Source organism: Idiotropiscis lumnitzeri, chromosome 16, assembly GCF_059441095.1.
Source record: "Idiotropiscis lumnitzeri isolate Australia: NSW breed Sydney's pygmy pipehorse chromosome 16, RoL_Ilum_1.0, whole genome shotgun sequence".
Lineage (NCBI taxonomy): Eukaryota > Metazoa > Chordata > Actinopteri > Syngnathiformes > Syngnathidae > Idiotropiscis > Idiotropiscis lumnitzeri.
Window position 1 is genome coordinate 7,269,781 of NC_142406.1, and position 25,019 is coordinate 7,294,799.

At 40.6% G+C, this 25,019-nt stretch overlaps 1 protein-coding gene across 5 annotated transcripts in view; it reads right to left on the reverse strand.

Annotated features, from left to right (window-relative positions):
* LOC148321107 (asparagine synthetase [glutamine-hydrolyzing]-like) overlaps positions 1–21,644 on the reverse strand; it is a 28,453-nt gene extending 6,809 nt beyond the window's left edge. Inside the window, exons 1-9 of one of the 5 annotated variants that reach the window (XM_088278783.1) lie at positions 18,917–19,111; positions 16,300–16,389; positions 7,863–8,118; positions 6,773–6,815; positions 6,013–6,198; positions 5,831–5,932; positions 4,772–4,899; positions 4,521–4,647; positions 3,293–3,399 (exon numbers count right to left, since the gene is read on the reverse strand). In XM_088278783.1, coding sequence (XP_088134909.1) covers positions 3,293–3,399; positions 4,521–4,647; positions 4,772–4,899; positions 5,831–5,932; positions 6,013–6,198; positions 6,773–6,815; positions 7,863–8,118; positions 16,300–16,389; positions 18,917–18,972 — 1,095 coding nt within the window. In that variant the 5' untranslated portion in view covers positions 18,973–19,111. Of the gene's footprint in view, positions 1–3,292; positions 3,400–4,520; positions 4,648–4,771; positions 4,900–5,830; positions 5,933–6,012; positions 6,199–6,577; positions 6,816–7,862; positions 8,119–16,299; positions 16,503–18,916; positions 19,112–21,542 lie in introns of those variants that run through there. The other 4 variants (XM_088278779.1, XM_088278781.1, XM_088278782.1 and 1 more) reach the window with 4 other exon arrangements.
* Between the last annotated feature and the right edge of the window lie 3,375 nt (positions 21,645–25,019).

Sequence of the window (25,019 nt, forward strand, 5' to 3'; positions counted from 1 at the left end):
TACAGAAGGAGTATATCAATAAAACAATATTGCATGTTAATATATTAATATCATCACCAGTGCTAGGCCCTTGAGCCTTTTTTGCCAGTCAGTCCCCCGCCCGCCAGCCACGACCTAGTTATTGGTCCGGCCTCGACCGACCGTCCTTATTCGTAAAAATAGTCGGCCACGACCAAGTAAAAAAAAAAAAAAAAACTAATAAAAATCATCGGCGAGTGATGCCACCGCCGGAGAGATGCTTACTGCATCGGTTTATTTAAAGATAATTTTTTGTGTAAGAAGAGACGTGAGACAGCAGACACGTTCAAGTGTGCCTGTATTTCCTTATTCTGACATCATGTAACCCACACCTACCACCTGCTACTGGGGCATACCATTAAAAGAGGGGCGGGGGTGGGGCAATACCTCAATGGGTATTTACTAATCAAATCCGCTTACTTTATTATGGGCTTATTATGATGGTACGAGGGCCGGACTAAAATCCACCTCCGGCCTTGCTTAATTGAGCTATTTTCTATAATTTTTCACCCCCCACGTCCCACCCACAAAATTGGCGTCCGGACAGCTGAACGTTCCGCCCTGTTTTCCTGGTCACCCAACTAGCACCGCTCCTTCCTCGTTCTAATTTACAGTTTTTAATTCTTTCTATCATGTTGGGGTGTCACTTTGGCCTCACATCATAGTTGTTTGTAGTTTGCTTACTTTCCACCAAAATAAAGATGCATTAGTTTTTGTTACTATTTTTCCTTTGTCCATCGTCTGATGCGACTCCATTTTCTTCAACAATCTCATTTTCACCATCCAAGAGCTACGGGAATCTCACATTCCCCACCCATCCAGAATTGAATAAGGTATTTATTATTATTATTTATTTATTCATTCTCAGGACAAATGTTTAAGTAAATTAATGGCTGGGAAAGCTACCACCTGGGTTACGGCTGTAAACATTTCTCTGCCTAAAACATGCTCTTCTTCTTTTATTATTTTTTTAAATTTCTTTTATTTATTTATTTTTTTAAAGAAATTGATCACCCCATCAAAGGACAAAAGGCAAGTACCGTATTTTTACGGCCATAAGACGCGCTGCATCAAAGGGCGTAACACCAGTTGAGGGTGCTATTTCCGTATTTAATGTGGGCCGAACTACAAGGTGCTAGCTCCGCTGGCTCGCTCGGCTGGCTCGCTCGCGCTAGCTCGGGAGCTCGCGCTAGCTCGGCTGCTCGCGCAAGCTCGGCTGCTCGCGCAAGCTCGGCTAGCTGCTCGCGCAAGCTCGGCTAGCTGCTCGCGCAAGCTCGGCTAGCTGCTCGCGCAAGCGGATGCCAGCTCACCAGGACTCAATCCCCTAAGGGCTCATTGCCAGTGGTATCATCCCATTTCAATGACAGATGTCATGAACCTATTGGGAATCACTGCCAAGAACAATGACTCAAGCCAATTAGAAGTGTCTTGGCAATTGTCTACTAGCCAACGTCAGGGGAGGGACTTCACTGGTCACCACACTCCTGAGAGTCACGGTTTCAAATCAAAACCAAAAAAAAACTCAGCATACAAGCAAACAATGAAACAACGAAATAAGATTAACACAAAGCATGTATCTCTCATGCCATCTATATACCCAAAAGAAATAAAAATAACACAAAAAGATTATAGCAATGGTTTCTTGGGAGCCACTCAGCCTTAGCCAATTACAGCAATGGCTTCTTGGGAGCCACTCAGACTCAGCCAATCACATGGCTGTTTAGAGAGATGTGCATGGCTGTTTAGAGAGATGTGATGTTGTGCTTTGGGCTTTTTGCAGTCTGTTGTCTAAACCTGGGACGTTTCTTGCTTGCAATAACATAAATGATAAGACAGACTACAGCATTGTGGACAGCTGCCCTTTTGTCCAGCTTGCTCCTACACCATCACCCAAACACCATAGTCACATAATGTATAAGTCACGGTCAATTAGAAGCATAGATAACTCAGACTTTGACCAGCAGGGTGTGCTAACATGCACTCCAAACAGCCCAATGAGTAAAAGGTAGTGATGGGTCCAGCGACACTGAGGCGTCGATGCGCGCGCCGGTGTGCGTACCGCTTTAAGAAAGTCACGTGACCACTACCAGAATCGTGTCGACACAGCGGTCGCGCGCCAAACTGTGTTCATAAGGAAGCGCATCTGTCAACAGGATGGACGCTCAAAACAAGCATCGAGTTATTGGCGCGTTACTTTGCGTTAAATATCCGCAAGATGGAAGACGTCACTGTTGATGCGCACTCAGAGGTGCAGCGCTATATGTCAGCAGGACACGTTACACGTACGGAAGACCCGCTCTTATACTGGAAGTCCATGGAGGCAACGTTCCCTCACCTATTTATATTAGCCACACAGGCGTTGTGCACACCGGCCTCTTCAGTGCCTTGTGAGAGGATCTTCTCAAAGGCGGGGGAAATTGCCTCAAAAAAAAGAAATAGACTGAATAACAAAACGCTGGAGAAACTAATTATTTGTATAAAAATCTTTAATTATAATGAGTCCATTGTCATTCACAACACTTTTACTTGGGCATTCAGACAGATGTTCACTTAATTTATCAACTGCGTCTCGAATATCAAAGATTTTTTTTATGAAATTGCGTGTATGTAAAAATAATGTGAAAGCAAATGCATTAAAGCTAGCGGCAAGCTGGGTTAGCCTCAAATCGTTAGCTTACGGCTAATGTTGGACTAGTCTGCTAGCATCCAATACAAGCATGAGCGCAACACCACTGGAGCCGATACATATGAAGTCTTTTTCTTGGATTTCCAACATTTTTTGAGCAACCCAGGTTTTTTTTTTAATACTATAACCATAACAATCAGTGTTAAGGGAGTAATAAGTTAGTAATCAGTGAATTAACAAAATCCAGACAAACCATGACAGGTGGAAGCTCTGAGACTAATTTACTATAAGATGTCAGATCACTGTAACAGATTTAAAAAGCGCTGAAAAATGCCGCGTCTACTTGAAGGGGTGGTAATCATGTCAATGACAAATACAGCTCAGGTCAATTTAAGTTTTTAATGTATTATTATTTATTTTTTGTATGCGCTTCATATGCTGTGCGCTGAAAGGGTGAAAGCCGAGCGCAATTGCTCACACGAGCATCTCAGAGGGATTATTCCTCCCAGGTTAGTCTGAGATTTTGGCGCTCAAACACATTCAGCATGTTTTTAGACCATACAATATAATATAATACAAAATGAATCAAATAAATAAATATATAAAGTAATTTAAAATGTAAATCCATTTAAAAACTAAAGGACTTGCCTTGTGGAAGTACATGTAGCCTTGTGTGAGCTCATCGGAGCCTTCTCCAGAGAAGATCACCACACTATCAGTCTTCTCACGGATGTATTTAGAAACCAAGTACATTCCTACAGAGGAGAAAAAAATCTGAGTTGGAATATGTGACACTTGCTTCATCTGTGTTCTGAGACGCTGTTCCAGAAAGTTGTGTACAAGAAATGCTTTTTACAGAGAGTCTTCTAACCGGCAGATGCAGAGCATCTTGTATGTTTACAAATGCAAACAGAGTTTTCTTCTAACTTAAAGAAACTACTTTTTATCTATTTACGTCCTCTATGTATCTTACTACCTATGACTACATGAACATATCAAAACGATTAACCTCTCCATGGCTGATTTATATGAGAATGAGGAACTGTGGAAGTGAGCAGAGGTACATAGATGATGCTGTTAGGACGCGGCACATTGATTCTTTGCTGATCACTGTGAGGATGCACAGCATAAAAGCACCAGTTGGGATATTAATAGACTGAATCGGGAATGAGTAGACATGCACAATTATTTGGATGAGGATTGGCCCCAGTTTTTCGACTGTAGGCGACGTATCTACAACACGCCTTCTTATTCGTTGGAACGCGACAGCGCCAGGCAACGTGTATGCCACTTAATGTAACATTCCAATGCAGCCACCCTCGGCTGTGGAGTCGGCCTCATCATTGGAACTTTTTGTTCGCTGAACATTGACGCTCCCGAAGCGGCCCGACTAAAAGCACATGTCGCTCCGTGATGTGCGCCATTCAAGATGCCCACCATCAGGGTTCATCGAGGAGCTTATCCGAAATCGCCGCCGCATTTCTCTAATTTTCTGCTGCGTGTTTTGAGGAGAACTTACGGTAAATGTCTCTAGTGGTTAATTTGGGCAAGTTCACACCGTGTGAAGAATTAACACACATTTTCAAAACCCATGGAGCCCATTCTGCACTGCAACGTCACTCACTGTCACTCTGCTTACTTTTTGGCTTGGACGTTTTAATCTTTTTGTGTACTGTTGCTTGAAAAGGGATCTTTGCCCAGTGTTGGGTATTACGTTTTACTACGTATTTTACAGGAATGCGACTAAATGACACAACTTGGATAAAAAAAAAAAAAATAGTCATGTACATTGTATAGAAATGAAGCAAGAAACATGGGCGGAATTTGCCAGTCGAAAGAGAAGGACTGACACATTTCCACTAAAGTTTTCACTCACCAACAGAGGCACGTATGTTCGAGACATCATAAGTCTCGAGGCTTTCAATGACTTTCTCAACAGCCTGAATGCCTTCTTCTGCAGTGAAGTTCACCTCGTGGTGTTCACTGCCAATGTAAGCTGCAACCTTGCACACACAACAATCACAGTTTGGACTGAAAGATACTGTATACATGACTAGCTTGAAGATTTTTTTCTTTTTTAAGAATTGGCATTTATATCTCTAACAGACATAAATTTGAAACCCTTACCTTACGGGCAGCTAAAATGTCCGGACTGTCCTCTGACCCGATTGAAAATGTTTGAATAGGATATTTCAGCCCCACTTCTTTCGCCAGTTTTATCAATGTAGCAGCAACCAAACTGGAATCCAGACCTCCTGAACAACAAAGTTAAGTAAAGCATATCTTCAAAACAACTCTCTCCTGACGGTTCGGATTGATTTTGCAAATGTATTGACCAGAAGAACTCAGATCATCTTCTGCATTTGTTCACGTAGACGTATAAGCAGATGTGTGTGCTAACTGCTTAAGTGTGGTTATTGGCAAGAATTGGGGAGCGTGTACACCACGATCTGGATTTGTATCTGTATTTACCCATCGAAATGATCTGTACACGTATCTGTACTCGGAATGGGCGGGGTATTAACCGGAAGTGGGTGCGGTTTAACCAAGGTGGGGGCTTAAAATGGTACTTTATTTTAAGTCTGAAATTGACATGGATTGATCATAAGTTGCGATATTTATTGTTAATTTGAAAACTATTTACAGAACAGCCTCAACAGCCGTAGACTATCTATCTATCTATCTATCTATCTAGAGAGAGAGAGAGAGAGAGAGAGAGAGAGAGATAATGATTTTGTGCAGATGACATGGAACAGTTTTTGCATTTTGGGGGCTAGGCATGACAGCAGACTTTGGAGTGCCCAGCTCCCGCTTGCCACGTGTTTATACTAATTTAATTAGTAACAGTGTCATAAATTATATATAAAATGAATAAATATATTAAATTAGGGATTGAACATATTTTTGGGGTGGTATTGTGTTGATGTGAATGTGCAATGGCATATGATAGCAATATAATGTATAATACAATTTGAACAAAACGGTATGTGGGAACTCAAGCAAGATGGCATATTTTTAATTTCCAGAAAAGTTGGCAAAAAAAGTTTGAGTATTCTACCCATTAGCAACAATATATACTCACACATACACACATAAATATGTATGTACTATGTGGTTTAAAATCTTTTGTGTGGTAAATTTTGTGACATATAACAAATCATATATAACAAAACACTTCAAAGGTACCTGACAAAAGACAACCAATCCTCCTCGTGGTCATGAGACGTTTCTTAACTGCATTCTCAAACAGGCTTCTGATGTTGTACTTCACACTGTCTTCAAGAAAACCTAAGAAATTTTAATGACGACATTTAAGCCTTATTCTTGACTAAAGATCGACAAACTCAGTGATGAAGGCCAGTTCATACTTGTGAGCAGTCTCCCCACAGTATCATAGATGGCATGACTTGGCTCATTTGTGCATTCGTGGAACTGCTCCAACTGAATGGATTTCACTCTGCCATTGGGCTTCAAATCAAACACCTCAAAATGTCCCGGCAGAAAGGGGGCAATTTTGGCAAGATTGTCCGACGCAGGGATAATATCCATAAGACCTGAAAAAAAAAAAAACAACTTAGCTAATGAAAACAAACACACAATATATTCCTCTTAACTGCAAACTTTGGTGAACCCACACATACACATCTTAGGTTTGAGAATGGCAAATTGACCTATTTATAGATTTGTTTGGAACCTATCCTGCGTTATTTGCTGAATGACTCACCTGTTCACCAAAGCTCTGTCTTATGTAACATTGTAACTTAGGCACCATCTTGTGGCATTTTAGTGCAAAGGAAATATGTTGACTGACACTTTGCTGCCATCTTTAGGCATCTACTGGTAATGAAAAAACATTTTTGCAGCTGTTTGTCAACCATGGCTCGGTTCCGATCACCTCCAAATAGTGGGGGTTCACTATACGTATTCCATTACCTTTAGCCTCGGAGCTGACTCCAAGTAATCCGTTGTCAGTAAGAAGTCTAAACAAAGGGCGCACACCATATGTGTCCCTTCCAAGGTACACTTTTCTGTTGGTAGTATCCAACAGTACAAAAGCAAACGTGCCATCCAGGAGAGACACCGCTTTCTGAATGCCAAAGCAGTCATACAAATGGATCAAAACCTCACCGTCCACTTCTGTCTGGCAATCAAACTCAAATTGCTTCTTTAGCTAAAAGAACAGGTGAAGAGAAGGATATATGTTAGTTAAGGCAAGGCAGTTTTATTTATACAGCACATTCCACACACTAGGCAACTTAATGTGCTTCACACAAGGAAAGAAACAACACGTACAAACAATTATAAACTGTTAACAACATTCAACAGAAAAACAGAGACAAAAAAAAGTAGCTGACAAAAATTACAAAAACAAAATTTCAACACATTAACAGCTGCTCGAATGTTTGGCTCCTGAATACATGAACGAAATTATGATTGAATATAAAAACTGCAGGGCTCTGAAGTCTGCAGACTCAGGTAGGTCAGTCTCTGGAGCTCAGACTTCAAAGTAAACATGGTGAAGATGGATTTAGCCGTTATGCAGCACACAAAGAGAATAAGCTGCTAACAGGAGTGGAGTCAGCCCTGAGTGCTTTTAAATCCAAGTTCCAAACTATTTTCTCAAACCTTTGATTAAGGTCCTCTACATAATTTTAAACATTTTTTTCTTTTATATATTTTGGAAAACCACTTTTATTTCTTGACTTTACTTTTAAATGTTTTTTTTACATTTTCTGTTAATCCATCTACCCATTATCTGAACCGTTTCTTCTCACGAGGATCATGGGAGTGTTGGAACCTATCTTGACCTCTTATTAATGATCAAACATTACCTGTTAAATTATCTATATTATATGTCTTTTCAGGCGTTTTTCGCCGGGTCCTCATTTACAATAGAAAATAAAATGATAAATATATATCGTTATTAACCGTTATGAATATACTTATATCGTGATATACATCTCAGTCATATTGCCCAATCCGGTTAACACTGCAATTTGCTTGTGACTAAGGTGTATCTTGTGCCCTAAATCAGACTCCAGCTTGTCTGTGACCCTAGTTAAGACAAACATGATAGAAAATGGATGGGTAGATTTATGTAATGGAATGTAATAAATGCAGGGCTTTCTGTTCTGGCAAGAAGCAGAGGCTAGGGTTGTCAGTGTAGTCCTTATACATCCACAAAAGAGCAAATAGCAAACAACATGTACATTCTTACTGTGAGATGGTTATAAATCTCTCCGTTGTAGCACAACCACAAAAAAGGAAGTTTCTCCACATGCAAGGGCTGCATGCCATGCAGTTCATCCAAAATGGCTAGACGATGGAAGCCAAAGCAGCAGTTGGTGTAGCCGGCGATATTCTCAAAGCGGAAGGTATCTGGGCCTCTGTGAGCTATCTTCAAGGCACTGGTGCACTGAGCTGACAGGCACTCATCACTTCCAAACATGGCCCAGATACCGCACATCTTGGATCTGTTGTAAGAAACATACCATGATAAATGGGCCAAATAGCAGGGAAATTGCCAAACTATTTTAATGTTTTTTCCAATTTGACTTCCAATGAAAACAAAGTTCATAATTAGACTTTACACAAGGGGTGGGCTAACTTTTTGATTGGCGGGCCACAATGTGTACTAAAATTTGACAGAGGGACCGGACCAGGAGCAGATGGATGGACTGTTTTGGTAACCTCATCTCATTGGAGAAAAAAAATACATTTAATTTTAAATGAAAATGAACCAAAGCATTACAACAAAATATATGTCTTTGACATACTACAGTATTTAGAAAATAAAACTAACAAGGTTTATTCATGTAATTTTTATCAAGTTTGGCGGGCCGGATTAAAACATTTAACGGGCCGCATGTGGCCCCCGGGCCGTAGTTTGACCACACCTGCTTTACAACGATCTGATTGACTGGATTGAGATTGATTGATATTTTGTATTTTATGAAAAAATACTGATCAGCTGACTATAATGACATTTGGATGATATATCATTGATCGGATGCACAAAATAAGACATTGGAGCGAACACGACATCGGAAAGCCTTTATGCTGGCAGGTGCAAGTTCAGCCTCCTCACAAAGTAATTTCGTTCGTGTGAGGATTTTTTTTAAAAAGTCAGAAAAGCATTTTATTTCCATCAAAAAAGAACTAGCTACGGAATGTGTAATTTATTTTTAACATCTCTTTAATTCAAAATAGCTTTTATCACTCACAAAGTTACGTGGACTTCCGTAACAGCCAACCAGCAATAAATACTGCGGTCATAACTGAACGTGAGCTGAGCTTTTCTCGCATTACATAAATACTCTATTGAATTTGGGCAGGGCAGGGCAGGGCAAAAAAGAAAAGTTCAGATTTTTGTAATGTTACATGTGGAGTCCCACAGGGATCGGTACTTGGCCCTCTAATTTTTTTTTAGCATTTCCACATTCCCCTTGGTGACATTCTACAAAAATATAACAGTTTTTACTGTTATGCTGATGATATTCAATTATATACACCGCTAGAAATAATAAACCCGCTTAATTGCTGTAATCTAGAGGCATGGCTTGCTGAGAGTTTAGTATCAAAAGTCTGCTTATTAGACAACAGCAAACTGAATAGCATGCTAGCAAATAATGAAAAAATAAAATGAGGCCAATATGAATTTATGCAAAACGTGCATTTTAAATTCTATTATTTACATGCAGCATGCTGGAAGCGCAGACTCTTGTTGTCACACAAGGCAAATACACAGATGCGCTCGGACCGGGGTCGCACTGTAGAGATGCCTGTGTTGAACGTTATCCCTTTGCTCAAACTTAAACGCAACTTAAGATGCTTTGTTTGACTCTCAATTGCTTCTTCCCTTCTCTGTCTCTTGCTCACTCGAGTGCGTACACATGAGAGACGGAAAGTGAGAGTGAGAGTGAGAAAGAGAGAGCCAGTGCATTTCAAGATTTTATCCTGCTTCGAGAGCAAATACTTGAACGTTATGCACGCGTGCCAGGGATGTAATCTCTGGTTATATAAATAAACTTGATTTTCTGTCTTTACAACACTTTCTTGACTGTTTTCTTACAGTTATGCCTTTTGGGTTGCGGAACGCTTCAGCCGGCGTCCATTGATTGATTAATCTGGTTGTGTGAACCACATAACATTCAAAATGACGCGTTTCGCTGACAACTGACGGAAACGCAACCGCCTGTATTGTGTGTATTTGTTCTGACTGCAGGCTTTTTTGAATAAACCCCATTGACTATGTATGTAGATGGTGCTATGCACCAACTAGAGAATCATGAGTTAGTCAGGCTGACAAGGTAGCAACTAAATGATGAATTAAGAGGTAATAAAATAGCTGTGTGCATGTGCGTGCGTGTGTGTGTGTGTAAAGCTTTTTGAGCAGAAATGATGTGGACAATCTTTTTTACCGTTAACCATTTTAATCAAATCGGTTCAGATAAATAAATGGAATTTTCATCCATTTAACTCCATTTTTTTTTTTTTTTACAGATTGACAATTGACGGACTGGTGAGCCAACGAAAGTGATGGCAGAAGTAAAGGGCGGTTAAAATAACACAATTGACTGGCAGGCTGACGATTACAGTTTCGTTCAGCTAGGACAAAAATGACGAGCTGATGATGAGAGATGGGTGCCCAGTCCGCTGACGAATGTCGCATGGGCAAAATTTTGAAAATTGTTCACCTCTACGCCTCCTGCTAACTGATATGAAATGATATGAATAAGGCGAGGGCGGACTCGAACAGTTTCATCGATCCAATTTGACGTATTTGGTAAATCGCCTATCTGTGTGTGCGGGTCTCTCTCTCACTCTCGAGCGTCTTTGCTCTCTCCAAGCTTTCCGCCAAGTATAGTTTTAAATGCACCGAGTACCCCAGTACCATATTAAAACTGGTACACCGTGCAAACCTAGGCCATAAATTTGTGTTTCCAAGTTCCAGTATTTTGTGGTTTGACACAGTATCAATACAGTATATTGTTGTACCTGGTTTTGACAATGGAAACTCATAAATAGTGAGTATAGTCTTCAGGCAACATTCTGGAGTTTGTTTGTGAGAATATTTGAATGTTCAACTACATCAGCATTTATTCAACACCAATGTCATCAAACCACACTTTTTTGTATACTTGGACACAGTATTGCTTTCGTGCAAGTATATTTTGGAAAATTCAAGAATTCTAATCATAATCATTCGCTCCTCAACCACCGCTGCGCTCTCTGAGCTACTCCCTTCAGCAACTCCTTAGTTTCCTAATTATATTGGTACGATTGATGATCTCTGTTAAGGATGTTTCTATCAAAACAAGCCTGAACAAATGAATCAACCAGCCAAGATTGTCTGTCATTTACGCGCGGGGCAGCCCTCGAACTCCGAGGCGAAGCCAGCGTGTTCGACTGCACACATGGTTTTTATTTGCATCAGCATAAGCAATTTGAATATGCAATACAGAATGGGAAACTTGACATTTGACTCTATCACACTCTTCCAGCCTATTCTAATGGTTTCAGATTACAAGACATCTTTTGGTGTATGGTGTATTTTCACAAGGCCTGACACATACAAGTTATCTTTCTGGCCATGACGATATTGTTGCTTTAGAGATACCAAGCCTTGTGCTGAACCTCCCTAATTCATAAGTTACGGCCTTAGAAGCGAGTGAGTCTCACTTTATCTGCTAAGGGTCAGCCATTTGAACAGGGGTCATCAACGCCCCAAGGGAGGTGTTTACAGAAAAGGGTTCTGGCGTTGGGGAGTCACATTCGCGAGGAGGCCGTACCTGGCACCCATAGCTGTCCAATTTGAGGCCAGAAAGATACGAATGCATGTGCAACAAAGGGGGCCTGTAAGCTTAGTTATAGTTTGAAACTTGCTAAGATGACAAACTAAACAACAAAACTAACAGATGAACATACAAACTTAAATTTCTTTAACATATCCCTCCTGTTTATCAAGTTTCAAATCTCATCATCAAAGGCTGTCGCTTGAGGGGGGAGAAAAACTACTCAAAAATTCTTGGAGAAAAGGGTAGAAACCCATGCCCCAAACGAGAAGCCCACAAAAAATAATATACAACAGTGTGATCAACAAGGGAGGGGCGAAAAACCTCTCATTAGGGCAAAAATTGCCCTGCTCCCTTCCAGCGTGGAACGAGATTCTCATGGTGCGTTGATCACTTGGGAATAAAACATATGTGTAAAAAAACATATTAATGCGCCTAGTGAAAAATAACAAAAGTGTTTTCACGCAGAATTAGCCTCTGTGAAAACTCGATGGAGGCCCTTTTGCCTCGTGGCAGGAGAAGGCAGTGTCTCCAAGATCTTCGTGTGTGGTGCATGTGTGCGCACGTGTTTGGGCAGGGCAGAAAGTCCATGTGTTTCTATGTTTCAGTGTCCAGTTCGTTTTTTCAGAGGCTGCAGGTTTTATTTGATGTGCGTGTAGTCAGCAGTCTGCGCCTGTGCAACTCGTCTGCGTTTGACGTTGTCCTGGTCTCGAGGTTGTGCGCTGACCAGGCACAGCCCTGCAAGGAAGTAGATGATGCATCTGCTCGACAGGGCCGTGCCCAGTTGCTGTTCGGCGGCTTGCTCCATCCTTCCGAGAGGGGTGTGTTTGCCACGGAAAACCCTCTTTCCGACTGTGGTCTTTTGTTGGTACATTGGAGTGTACGTGGTGGAGACCCTCTCCAAGGGACTTGCGTCGCTCAGCCTTCAGCAGGGACCGGAGAAGCTTGCACTGCGACTGATGGTTCCAGCCGCCACGCCCCTCGACTTTTGCTGCCGTCGGGGTCACTGCAATCACCTGATGAGGGCCGTCCCAGCGTTCACTGTCCCAACGAGGTCGTTTCAGCACCTTGAGGAAGAGTTGGTCTCCCACATGGACGTGGTTTATCTGTGGATCAAAACACACTGGCCAGTAATTGTGGTCAAACATGTCTTTCATGTGGACTGGGACAGATGTGCCAGTCGCTGGTGGTTCTGATGAACCTGAGAGTCTATGTGTGAGGCCATATAGGATAAAAAGGGGATAATGTCCTTCCTTCGGCTGGCACTATCCTCATTGCTGTGATTGAAACACAGTCTGGCCATTGTCTCTTTTTTTTTCTTTGTCTTGATAAGTCAGTTCCATTCGTGCGTTCCACAAGTCCTGCAGACTGTATGCAAAATGACGCTTTGAGTCAATTTTGCAACAACTGTCCCACTTGTTACAAACATTATTCACAAAATGCATCATTTTCACTTTAAATCACTCTTGAAATTCCAAATGTCAGGATAATTCGATTACACAACACTTTTTCCAACAGTTTTAACATCATCATGTGTTGTTGGAAACAACGTGCACCTTTTTTCTCCCAATGTGTGCATTCAATTAGTGGTGTATTTTTCCCTGGCGTGAGATCAAATTGTCAAGTTGATTTGCTGCGTGTGTGTGTGTGCGTGCATTACCCCTTGCTGCATTGTCAGCGAGGCAGTATTCAATTGTAATCGTGTCATTTTCTGTTCAGAAAATTTTGCATTTACAAATACTTATTTAGACGTGCTTTATGCACAACTTTTCTTTCATCTTTTGTGATTTTTTAAAGCGCCGTTTGCCCAATGTCGACAGAACACATAAACATATATCTTGGCAGTCAGTCCAAATTGTAAAATCAAAAAAAACATCTTACAATTCTGGATCAGCACAGAAATTTCTGCTGCTTGTCCTGCACATACAGATTTTAATATCCCTTGACACAAAATGCTTTGTTAAAAAAAAAATTTCCACCCCTTTGCGGCCGTCAAAAAACTGTCTCTCCAGTCGGGAGAAAGGTTGTCCAAGAGGTCAGGTCGCTGTTTGGTGGTAATTTGGACTCGGCTTCCACAGTCGTGTGGTGTGCCTTCTACTGGTGCGGGAAAAAGTGACGCTGGGCTGAGCGCACCTTATCAGTGTAATGTGACAATTAGGTCGCCATGCAATGTGAATGTGGTGGGAAAAGGAATGTCATTTTTTGATTCCTTAAAGCAGCAGTGAAGACTGCTTGATCCAATTGTTGTGACTAATATGCAAGTGATTTCATGAGCCCTGCGCGTCTGCAGCCACACAAGGTCATGAAACCATTTTTTGCAGTCACTTTTTGCTCAAATGGCTCATAGTAATTTGGTAGTGCTAATACATCTTAATCAATGAGTTCACACTTGACAAGTTCAAAAGCTTGTCAGCCTCAAGTGTTCAAACATTTTTTTTTTCTTCTCAAATGTCATTGGCTTGTCATAAATGATGTCCAGCAATGGTCGTGTGATTTCTAAGTACTTTGCAATCCATGCCTGGCAATAATTGCATACACCTATAAGGGACATCATTTACTTCTTTGTTATTGGTTTTAGGGCTCGGGCAACGCCTTCTTTTTGCTTGTCACCAAAAATGCGCCCCTTTTCAGTCAAAATGCGGCCTAAATATGTGACTTCCTTTTTTAACAGCTGCATCTCATCGGTTCAGTTTGATGACGCATTAAGTAATTCTCGAGGTCAAACATATGTTTAATATCTTCCTCAATGTCCTCACTGTTGTCACTGTCAGAGGGGGAATCCAGAGGTTTGGATATCAACTCGCAGTCCGAAGCCCCACTGGGGTCCCGGCCTAGTCATTCATTTTCCCAATCGTACACTTCCTTAAAACAAGTTCTCAAACCCTTCATTCATTATGTAAATTACTCGTCTTCTCCTTGGCCGCCCTCGTGTGCAAGCCTATCCTAGACGCTCACAGCAGAAAAAGAAGGGAGGGGGGGGGCTCACTGTTCATACGCCAATCACGCGGTCCCCAGGCAACCAAGCTGCCAGGGGTTACGCCCCCTACCAAAGGCTCCAGTTTACCGGCCACTCCTCCCTGCCAATTTACGAGCAGGCAATCTCAAGCCAATGGCAACAGCTCCTTCCCCCTAAACTTTCCGCTCGTTCCAATTCACTTACGCTTTCCTTCTGGCATCTGCCCTACCTACTTTACCTCTCAGTCATCTCCAACCCCCTCTTAACTTTCCGCTCATCCTATTTCACTTACACTTTTCCTTCTCAACCTACCTTGCCTCTCAGTTAGAGAACCAAATTCTGCCCCCGCACCTCAGGTTTGACACCACTTAAAATTCAAAATCAGGAAACACCTATGCTTTTGCAAAGATTCCTCATGTTCACTTTCAAAACCTTCATTCCTCTTTCATAACACCTACTTCTCTCTTTCAATTCATGCAACCAACTCAGTGTCTTACATCCCTCAACCACATAGGTTCTAATTCTGTTACTCTATACAGTTTTCCACTTGCAAATCTGCCTATGACACCTTTCTCACTTGCCCTATCATTTGGACTTCATCAATCCTTTCTCTGGAACATTAATTGTTCCTTTCCCTTTTCTACACATTCTTTTTCTTTCTTTACACATTCCTTTTCTTTTCTTATTAACTTCCAATCTCTACACTGCAAAGTTTCCCTGGACTTTACTATACTACCTAATACCCCAGTTTTTTGAAAATTGGACCAGTTTGTCAACACCTAGGGTGTTCTAAAAACTGGTTTCTCATCAGTAGGACAGCAACTCAATTTTCCTGTTGTGGCAATTCTCACTTCAACTTTTTCAGGTGGAGATTTCTTGTCTATTACATCCACAACAGTCTGCTGTTTATAATCCTACTGTATTACATGGGATAAAATACCAAATGGTATTTGTAATCCCCAATCACACCATTCACTCACTTTGCATACAGTTTTTTCGCAAACCTCCGCAAACAAAATGATCTACTCACCCCACACACTCGCACACACTCCAGCTCACTTTCTCTTCTTTGTTCTCACACACACACATAGTCAGACACAGACATATACACGGGCCCACAAAACAACACACACAGTTCTCAACATTGAACCGCTACAAACGAGAAGCTAATCAATATTTTTCAATTTCAGCTAACCTACATTTTTCCTTTATTTCAAATTCGGAAAGTTGACAGTTAACTTCCTTCATCAATTCTGCCGCCATTTCTGACAGTCTTAATTGTTATGGTGTCTAGTTATGGTTCCTCAGTGTTGAGAAAAATTCAAATTGCCTGACTTTGGGTTGAATACCAAGCTTCTACTCCCAATTTGGAGCGGGTATTCCTGGGTGTTTTTACTCACAACCCTCGGTCAGTTTTAGATTTCTCAAACGTTGGACATTCATACAATACACGTACACACTCACAGATTGATCAGTTCTGTGTCTGTGAAAATAGATAAACTATTTTCGTCTTCTATAAATAACAAACGTTGTACTATCACTTCCAAATATAGTAATAATTACATCTGTACTCTACCAGAAATAAGAACCCCTAAATCTGTCTTCCAGAAAAAACAACAGTTAATTCTGTACTATCCGAGCAGATATAATCAACTACACTTGTACTCTCTACCAGACAAGGAATGCCTTAATCTGCCTTCCAGAAAAAACAACAGTTAATTCTGTACTGTCCGAGTCTTCCAACAAGTCTTCCAAAATAGCAAAGTTAAATCTGTATTTCTTCCAGAAAATAGCTAAGCTAAGATGTACTATCTCTTCGGGTAAAGGAACTCCCTGAAACCCTACTATCCTTCAAAAACCCCAAAACTCAAGTTTTTTACTATCTGTTGTATACAACCACTGACCTGTGACAATCTCTCCGCTGGTCGAGACACTCGCGGTTCATGGATGAAGTCTGTGTTCTCCCCGGTGGAGGATGGCCGAGGACCGGCCTCCTGGAAGAGAGGACTTTTCACAATGGCGCCGTTTTCAGTCGTCGTCAATCGTCCACCGCAGATCACACGTTTTCATCCGGCATTCGAAGGACCAAGTAATGTTAAGGATGTTTCTATCAAAACAAGCCTGAACAAATGAATCAACCAGCCAAGATTGTCTGTCATTTACGCGCAGGGCAGCACTCGAACTCCGAGGCGAAGCCAGCGTGTTCGACTGCACACATGGTTTTTATTTGCATCAGCATAAGCAATTTGAATATGCAATACAGAATGGGAAACTTGACATTTGACTCCATCACACTCTTCCAGCCTATTCTAATGGTTTCAGATTACAAGACATCTTTTGGTGTATGGTGTATTTTCACAAGGCCTGACACAGACAAGTTATCTTTCTGGCCATGACAATATTGTTGCTTTAGAGATACCAAGCCTTGTGCTGAACCTCCCTAATTCATAAGTTACGGCCTTAGAAGCGAGTGAGTCTCACTTTATCTGCTAAGGGTCAGCCATTTGAACAGGGGTCATCAACGCCCCAAGGGAGGTGTTTACAGAAAAGGGTTCTGGCGTTGGGGAGTCACATTCGCGAGGAGGCCGTACCTGGCACCCGTAGCTGTCCAATTTGAGGCCAGAAAGATACGAATGCATGTGCAACAAAGGGGGCCTGTAAGCTTAGTTATAGTTTGAAACTTGCTAAGATGACAAACTAAACAACAAAACTAACAGATGAACATACAAACTTAAATTTCTTTAACAATCTCACAAACAACTTTAATGTCGCTTTGATAAATGCGCTTGACTCCGTCGCACCTTTAAAAACTAAAACTCCAAAGAGGCTTACTCCGTGGTTTACAGAGGGAACACGCATACTGAAACGATCTTGTAGGAAGCTTGAGCGCAAATGGCGTGCGACCAAACTTGAGGTCTTCCGTCAGGCATGATGCGATAGTTTACTAATATACAAGGAAGCGCTTGATCTAGCCAAATTGTCCTACATAAAAACAACCCTAAATATTTATTTGATACCGTAGCAATGCTAACGCAACAACAACCAACCTTGGATAGCTCTTCCTGTTCAGCCCAGGATTTCATGCAATTCTTTACTCAGAAGATTGAGTGTATTCGTGATGAGATTAAAGTCATTGTTCTTAAAATTCCGTTGAATTCCGCGATAAATGGTGTTAATAGGGACGTTAGGGCTGATAACTGTCCGATAACCTTATCTAAATTTAAAAAAGTATCTCTTGAAAGCCTAACAAAATTGGTTAGTGCAGCAAAACCGACAACTTGTGTGCTCGATCCGCTTCCTGGCAAACTAAATAAAAACTGTTTACGACCCTAGGACCGTCTGTTTTCAATATAATTAATCTATCGCTTACCACGGGTATAGTACCAGCAGCTTTTAGGACCGCCGTTATCCGACCGCTACTTAAGCAACCAAACCTTGACCCAGAGAGTCTCAACAACTATAGGCCGGTTTCAAATCTTCTGTTTATTGCAAAAATTCTTGAAAAAGTCATAGCGCAACAACTTAATGAATATATGACTGCTAATAATCAATTTGAACCTTTCCAATCAGGTTTTAGAACCGACCACTCTACTGAGACGGCCCTTGCTAAAGTTACTAATGATCTTCTCATAGCTATGGACGCCGACACCTCATCAATATTACTCTTACTCGATCTTAGCGCCGCTTTCGACACCGTTGATCAAAACATATTATTAAAACGCCTTGAAATGTGTGTTGGCATTTCAGGTTCAGCGCTTTCTTGGTTTAATTCGTATCTGTCGGAGAGGACGCACCGTGTAATTCATGGCAATGCGACTTCGGATCTTTGTAAGATCACATGTGGAGTTCCGCAGGGATCGGTACTTGGACCTCTATTGTTTAGCATCTACATGCTACCACTTGGTGATATTATACGGAAATATAACATTAGTTTTCACTGTTATGCTGATGATACGCAATTATACATGCCGATGGATATAACGAATCCGCGTGATTGCTATAAATTAGAGGCATGCCTTGCCAAAATTAAACAATGAATGTCTTTCAATTTTTTGCGTCTTAACTCAGATAAAACCGAGATGCTGATCATTGGACCAGCGCGTCATCTGTACCTTTTCAAAGACACCACTCTGAATATCGATAAATGTAATATTGCCCAAAAGGATTCAACAAAAAATCTCTGTGTTATATTTGACGCAACTATGTCGTTTCAAATGCATATTAAAAATATTACTAGAACTGCGTTTTTTCATCTGCGTAACATTGCTAAAATTCGCCCAATTCTATCAATTTGTGACGCAGAAATCTTAATCCATGCGTTTGTTACGTCTCGCCTCGACTATTGTAACGTTTTGCTCTCGGGTCTCCCCATGTCTAGTATTAGAAGTCTGCAGTTAGTTCAAAATGCAGCAGCTAGACTCATGACTAGGACGAGAAAGTTTGATCATATTACCCCGATATTAGCCAATTTGCATTGGCTTCGGTCCACTTGAAATGTGATTTTAAAGTTTTGCTACTTACCTATAAAATATTGCACGGCTTAGCACCTTCTTATCTCGTTGACCTTGTGGTACCATATGTTCCGTCCCGAAACCTTCGCTCACAAAATGCTGGTCTTCTAGTGATCCCGCGAGCCAAAAAGAAGTCTGCAGGTTCTAGAGTGTTCTCTATTCGGGCACCAATGCTTTGGAATGCACTACCCTCAGATATTAGAGGCGCCACTTCAGTAGAAATGTTCAAAACACTATTAAAGACGCATTTATACTCTTGTGCATTTAGCTGAAATATTTGTTGGCCTGTTTACTGCCGCTTTTTTTTCTTTTGTTTTCTTTTCTGCCCCCTTTTCCCCCGGCTGGGGGATTAGGTGACGGTGACCCACTAGGAAGTTTAAGGCATTGACCAACTGGGCATGCACCTGTTCCAGTGATGTCGTCTTCCTGCAGCGCGACATTTGATCAATTTATTTATATACTTTAGCATCTAATTTAATTATTTTTTGGCCTGTTTACTGCCGCTTCTTCTCTTTTCTGCACCCTCTTCCCCTGCTTGGGAATTAGGTGATAGTGACCTTCTATGAAGATTACGGCACTGACCAACCGGGGAGGGACCTGCTCTGCCGAAGTCGTCTTCATGCAGCGCCTTTTCTGATTTCCTTATATTTCAGCACTTCATTGAACTACTTGTTGGCCTGTTTGCTATTTCTGTTCTTTCTTTTCTGTTCCCAATTCCCCGAATTAGGTGATGGCGATTCACTTGGAAGTGGCTGTACTGAATTTACACCAACTGACCGGTACAAGATCGAAGGCTCATCCTCGGATATGCTGCCATGGATATTACGGCCCTGGATGAGGACCCACTCCACTGAAGTCATCTTCCTGCAGCACTTCATTCAATTGACTCTCACATTATCTCATCTATTATTGTATAGCATCATTGTATGTGTTAAATGTTGCCCAGTTGGCATCCATTGCAGCCTGGTCATCCTGGAAGGGGGATTCCCCCATCTGTGGTCCTTTCTCAAGGTTTCTCACTTTTCCCCTAATGAGTTTTTTTTAGTTTTTCCTTGCCCTCCTGGGGGTTAAGATCGGGGATGTCGATTGTGGTTATGTAAAGCCCTTTGAGACTGTCTGTGATTAAGGGCTATACAAATAAAATTGACTTGACTTGACTAGAAGACCTAGGTAAACTGCTTCTCCAAACGTAAAATGTAACACAACTGATTTTTAAAAGAAAATCATTTCATTACTTCTTCTTAAATTGAGGATTTAATTTGCAGGCATTGTCATCATTGTGATTCTCATTTAACGAAAATATATGTGTTGCCTTCAAAATAAAAGTTAATAAGGCCAGGTTGTTTTCCATTTGAGCAGTTCCTGCTGCTAATATGAATTTAAAAACTTGAAATCAGAATTGGTAATAACGCTTGTACATTTACCACACACAAAATGGAGATACTTTGAATAAGTTTCCTTTACACAGCCATTTCAACTTTATATAAGGAATACAACACAACAATAATGCTGTATGTTAATGAAACACTTGAGCAAACACACACCTGTGCCACAGGTTAATGTCGACTCAAACAGATTATAACAGAGACATATGTTTATTGACGGGCTGTCAAATGACTCGGAGTATTTAGTTATCATCTTGGAAAGAAATGACTAAATGTTTCCAAGAATACCCTGCAAGGTGCTCACCCCCGGTTGGGAAACACACTGGCTTCAATAGCTGATTGAGTTGTGTGTATGCCAAGACAGAGTTTCCATAAATAGGGAGAACCAAAGAACGGTTAATTAAAACAGTGGTTCGTCTTCGAGTGATTGACAGATAATGACAATCTGGGTTTTTAAAATAATTAAATTGAATAATCTACTCAATATAACATGTGTTTTATGTGCTTCTATTTTCCTGAAATATTTAATCAATTCAATGATTATTTTTAAAGGATTTATGCATGTTTATTTTATTTAAAATCTCGCATAACCCCTGGAGTTCCTTCAAGTACCTCCACAGGTATGCGTACCCCATTTTGAGAACCACTGACTTAAGAGATGTAAATCAGGGGCATACTTTTGAGTAATTAAGTACGTTCTTTAAAGGTGTCTTGTCAAAGTTGAAGTGTTTTCAAACTCAAAGCGAAAAATCCTCCTTTGGATCAGTTCCAAATTGTAACTCATCCGCACAGAACCTGCGTGACTTTGTCATTGAAGTCCACGCGTTTACTGAGAAGAAAAAAATAATAATAAACTCGAAACGCTGAACAAAATGTATCTAAATCACGTTGTACGACACTACGGAAAGTTCGTTTTCTTGAAACACAAACGACTATGATACACACATTTCTACGAGTGCACAAAAATCGGACGACTAATTGGACAAATGCGTAAATGAATTAAGATGCAGCAGCAAACACCTCTAATTGTGTTTCACGAAGTCATGCAAGTATTTTTTTAGGCGTTTGTCTAATATGACTTGCGCGTGAATGTAAAAACATAAATACGTATGTCTCATAACGGCTAAATTAATATTGCAGTTGAATAATTCGAAACACTGTGGAAGTTTAAGTATTATCTTATAAACACGCTAAAAACACAATATAGTGGTAATGGAAGACAGGCATTTGAATTAAACTTGTGGTCTTTACCTTACTCTTTCAAAGATTCTCAGGAAGATAATTTGCGTGCGCTGGGCTGATGTTGCTCCTGAGAACAAAAACGCCACCGTTCGCGTCGCTTTACGTCAAACAGGGCGTTCCAAACTACACTGCCAGGCCCAATTTCAAAATAAAAACCTCCCGATCAATCATGTAGAATGGACTTCACCCATATGGCGTTTCATTTAAGTATATAATCGAATATAGTCATATAAAATATTATAAAATGGAGTGAATGTACGGGGGGTGCGGGGGGGGGGGGCTGGTCGCCATGGAGACGGAGGCAGATTACGGCTACGTGCTACATCTGCGTCTGGAAGCGAGAGCCCGCAGCTGCAGGTGATTTGGGAAGCCAACTGATAAGAATGGAACAGATGTAGGAGCCGGGACACACCACCATCTTAAAGGGGCCCTTGATTTACCTCAAAGGGACAGTTGGTTGGCATTAATATTGGCAGGTAAATAATAGGTTTGCATGTAAAAATGAAATCAGTACTAAAACACTCTGTAGTGATTTAACTTAAATCAAAAGAAAAGACGTTAAATAATTATTTCTTGTGATGAGATTTACACAAATTGGCACGCCGCCTTTTGGGGGCTCGTCTTATTTTTTCCTGGTATCTGCTGTCTACGTTCCAGCAGGGGTGCAAGCATTTAAATATTGCTTGCTTTGTCAGTTATGTTGTCTAAAACAGCCACTAAAATGCAAATGTGCATTACTACTCTTGTCCACTTCAACCTGTGGAAGTATAAAAGCATTCAGTGTGGATTTATTGACAGCAATTATGTGATCACCTCCACAAAATCAAACCTTCTACACTTACACAGATTGAAGCGGACAAGAACATGAATACGCACATGAACCCTGAGTGGTTATATTTCGGACATTCAGCTACGCTATAATTTTGTCAAGTCACAGAAGGCAACCGGCATGTGGCACCAGGTAACGTGAATCTGGGCGGCAACAACCTGCAAATACAAAAAAAATAAGAAAAGCCAAACACCTATGAGAGATACGTGGGGGGGGGGCAAACCAAGGATCCAAAAGGGTTCGGGGTATTTGTGGCTTAAGTCATCAGAAAAAAGCCCTTACAGATTCTTTTAGGAGGGTGAATTCTAGTGCTGACATCATTTTTACAGCCCTATTATACAACACTTGAATACACAACAAAGACAAGATATTCAATGCACAAACTGATAAACTCATTTTGGCAAATAATCATTAACTTATAATTTTATGGCTGCAAAAATTGAGGAATGCTCATCAAAAACCCATTTTGAACATCACACAGGTGAACAGGCAAACTGCGAATGATTGATATGATTGGGAATAAAAGGACCTGAATTGCTCAGTCATTCACAAGCAAACATGGGGTGAGGTTCACTTCTTTGTGAACAACTGTGAAGGAAGGACAATGGTCCTCAACGTATAAATAAAAGTAACTTCGGGATTTTATTCCATGATATCTTTAAAAGGTTCAGAGAATCTGGAGAAATCACTGCATCTAATTGACAAGGCCAAAAACCAACACTGAATACTCGTGACCTTCGATCCCTCAGGCAGCACCGCTTAAAAAACCGACATCAACAGGCTTCTCTGGGCTCAAACTCTTCTAAGACATACTGATAAAAAGTGGAAAAGTGTTCTGTGGTCTGACGAGTCCACATTTCATATTGTTTTCTGGAAATTGCAGATGTCGTGTCTTTCGGGCCAAAGAGGAAAAGAACCATCCGGAATGCTAAAATGTACATACATGTTTTTGGAGATGCAAATAATGTTTGATTGTGAGGTATTGACTACATATCGACATGCATTGCAATCAAATTGCTGTAGTGCGCCTATGAACTCAGAAGGTGAGGGGGAAGAAGATAAGCATTCATAAACATAAGTTGGAGTGTGATAATTGGATTGGATTTTATTTACCCTTGATCACAATGTGGATCTGGATTCTGGTTAAGTTAACTCATTCGCAACCATTGACGGATATAGACGTACTTTCATTTGAATGAGTTAAGGCATTTTATCAGTTAAAACAGCTGGAGGCAGCCACCAGTCCAATAGACTGGCAAATAATGAAATAATATAACCTGAAAAAAGGAATAGGCTGAAGCACCAGGCTTATTATTGCCTATTCTCTATTCTATACTGTCCCATGAATCACCAAGAATTTCAATAGAGCGAAAGAGATAAATAAAAACATTCAAATCTGTTTTACCTTTTACCAATGGCACTATAAGCAGGAATTATTTTACAGTTTTCTTAAACCCCAACAAAGAATGACACAGCTTAAACACATACAATCAAATTTTATTTATATAGCGCATTTCACAATGCTCAAGTCAATTCTGAAATTTCACACCCAAAACTGAAACACATCTGTATTTTATGATTTTGTAAATCAATCTTGTACTCTCCTTAGTTGTTTTTGCTCAGTTTTGAAATGAATGGATAAAAACTCAAACGGAGTATAGCGCTAATACATTCTGCAATCGTCATGTGATTATAAGATTTCAATTAATTAATTTTGAAATCACATTATGTGGGACGGGAAAGAATTTCTTAAATTCACCAGACGGCTAAATGAAAAAAAAATCATGGAGCTGGCCCTGCTCCAACAAACCACAGAAGGCACGTTATTTAGTTTAAATGCAGTCAATAACTCTTGTAAAGAAGGAATACAGTAATCCCTTGCCACTTCACACTAAACATGGCTACAGTGTGTTGCAAATTTTTCCAAAATATTTATTAAAAAAAAAAAATAATAATACACCCATATCAGCAGCCCTTTTGACACATTTATTAACACATTTTTCTGAATAGATGAGTTGACTGAGGCTTTGTACTGTACAAAGCCGTGGACATTCATACAAGGCGCGTGATTTGGCCCAGGTGGCAAGATTGACCAATGAGAGCGTGAGTGGATTTGCCACGTGATCTGATTGGCTGCGCATCATGGCAGCCTCACCCAGCAGGCCCGGCTCGCTCAGCACAAAGACGAAGAAACATCGGCAAATAAAATTTTACAGTTTGTTTACATTTGTCTTTGTAAGCTTACCTTAACTAGAATCCCGCCTTCCATGATGACGGAAAATTCAACAAAATTAAAAATGTAATATGAGAATCTTTGTTTTTTAGGTCGTTGTCTAAATAACCTTATGTAACCGCTATATGGCTAATATTCCATCTTTAAATGAGTTATTGACTGTATGTAAACATATTCACTGAGTAAACAGTATTTGTCAGTCAAATAAAGTGCATTCTAAGGTGCATAAGGAAAACAGGAAATCAACTGGATATTCGTCACACCAAAAAGATTAGTTGCATGGACAAAATGTGTTAGCAAACACCACGCAGGCCCCCCCCCAGAGTTCAAATACGTAAATGGCCTTTCACTTGTATAGCACTTTATCCACCTATTAAGGCGCTCAAAGCGCTTCAAATAGATGTCACATCTGCCTACTGATGAC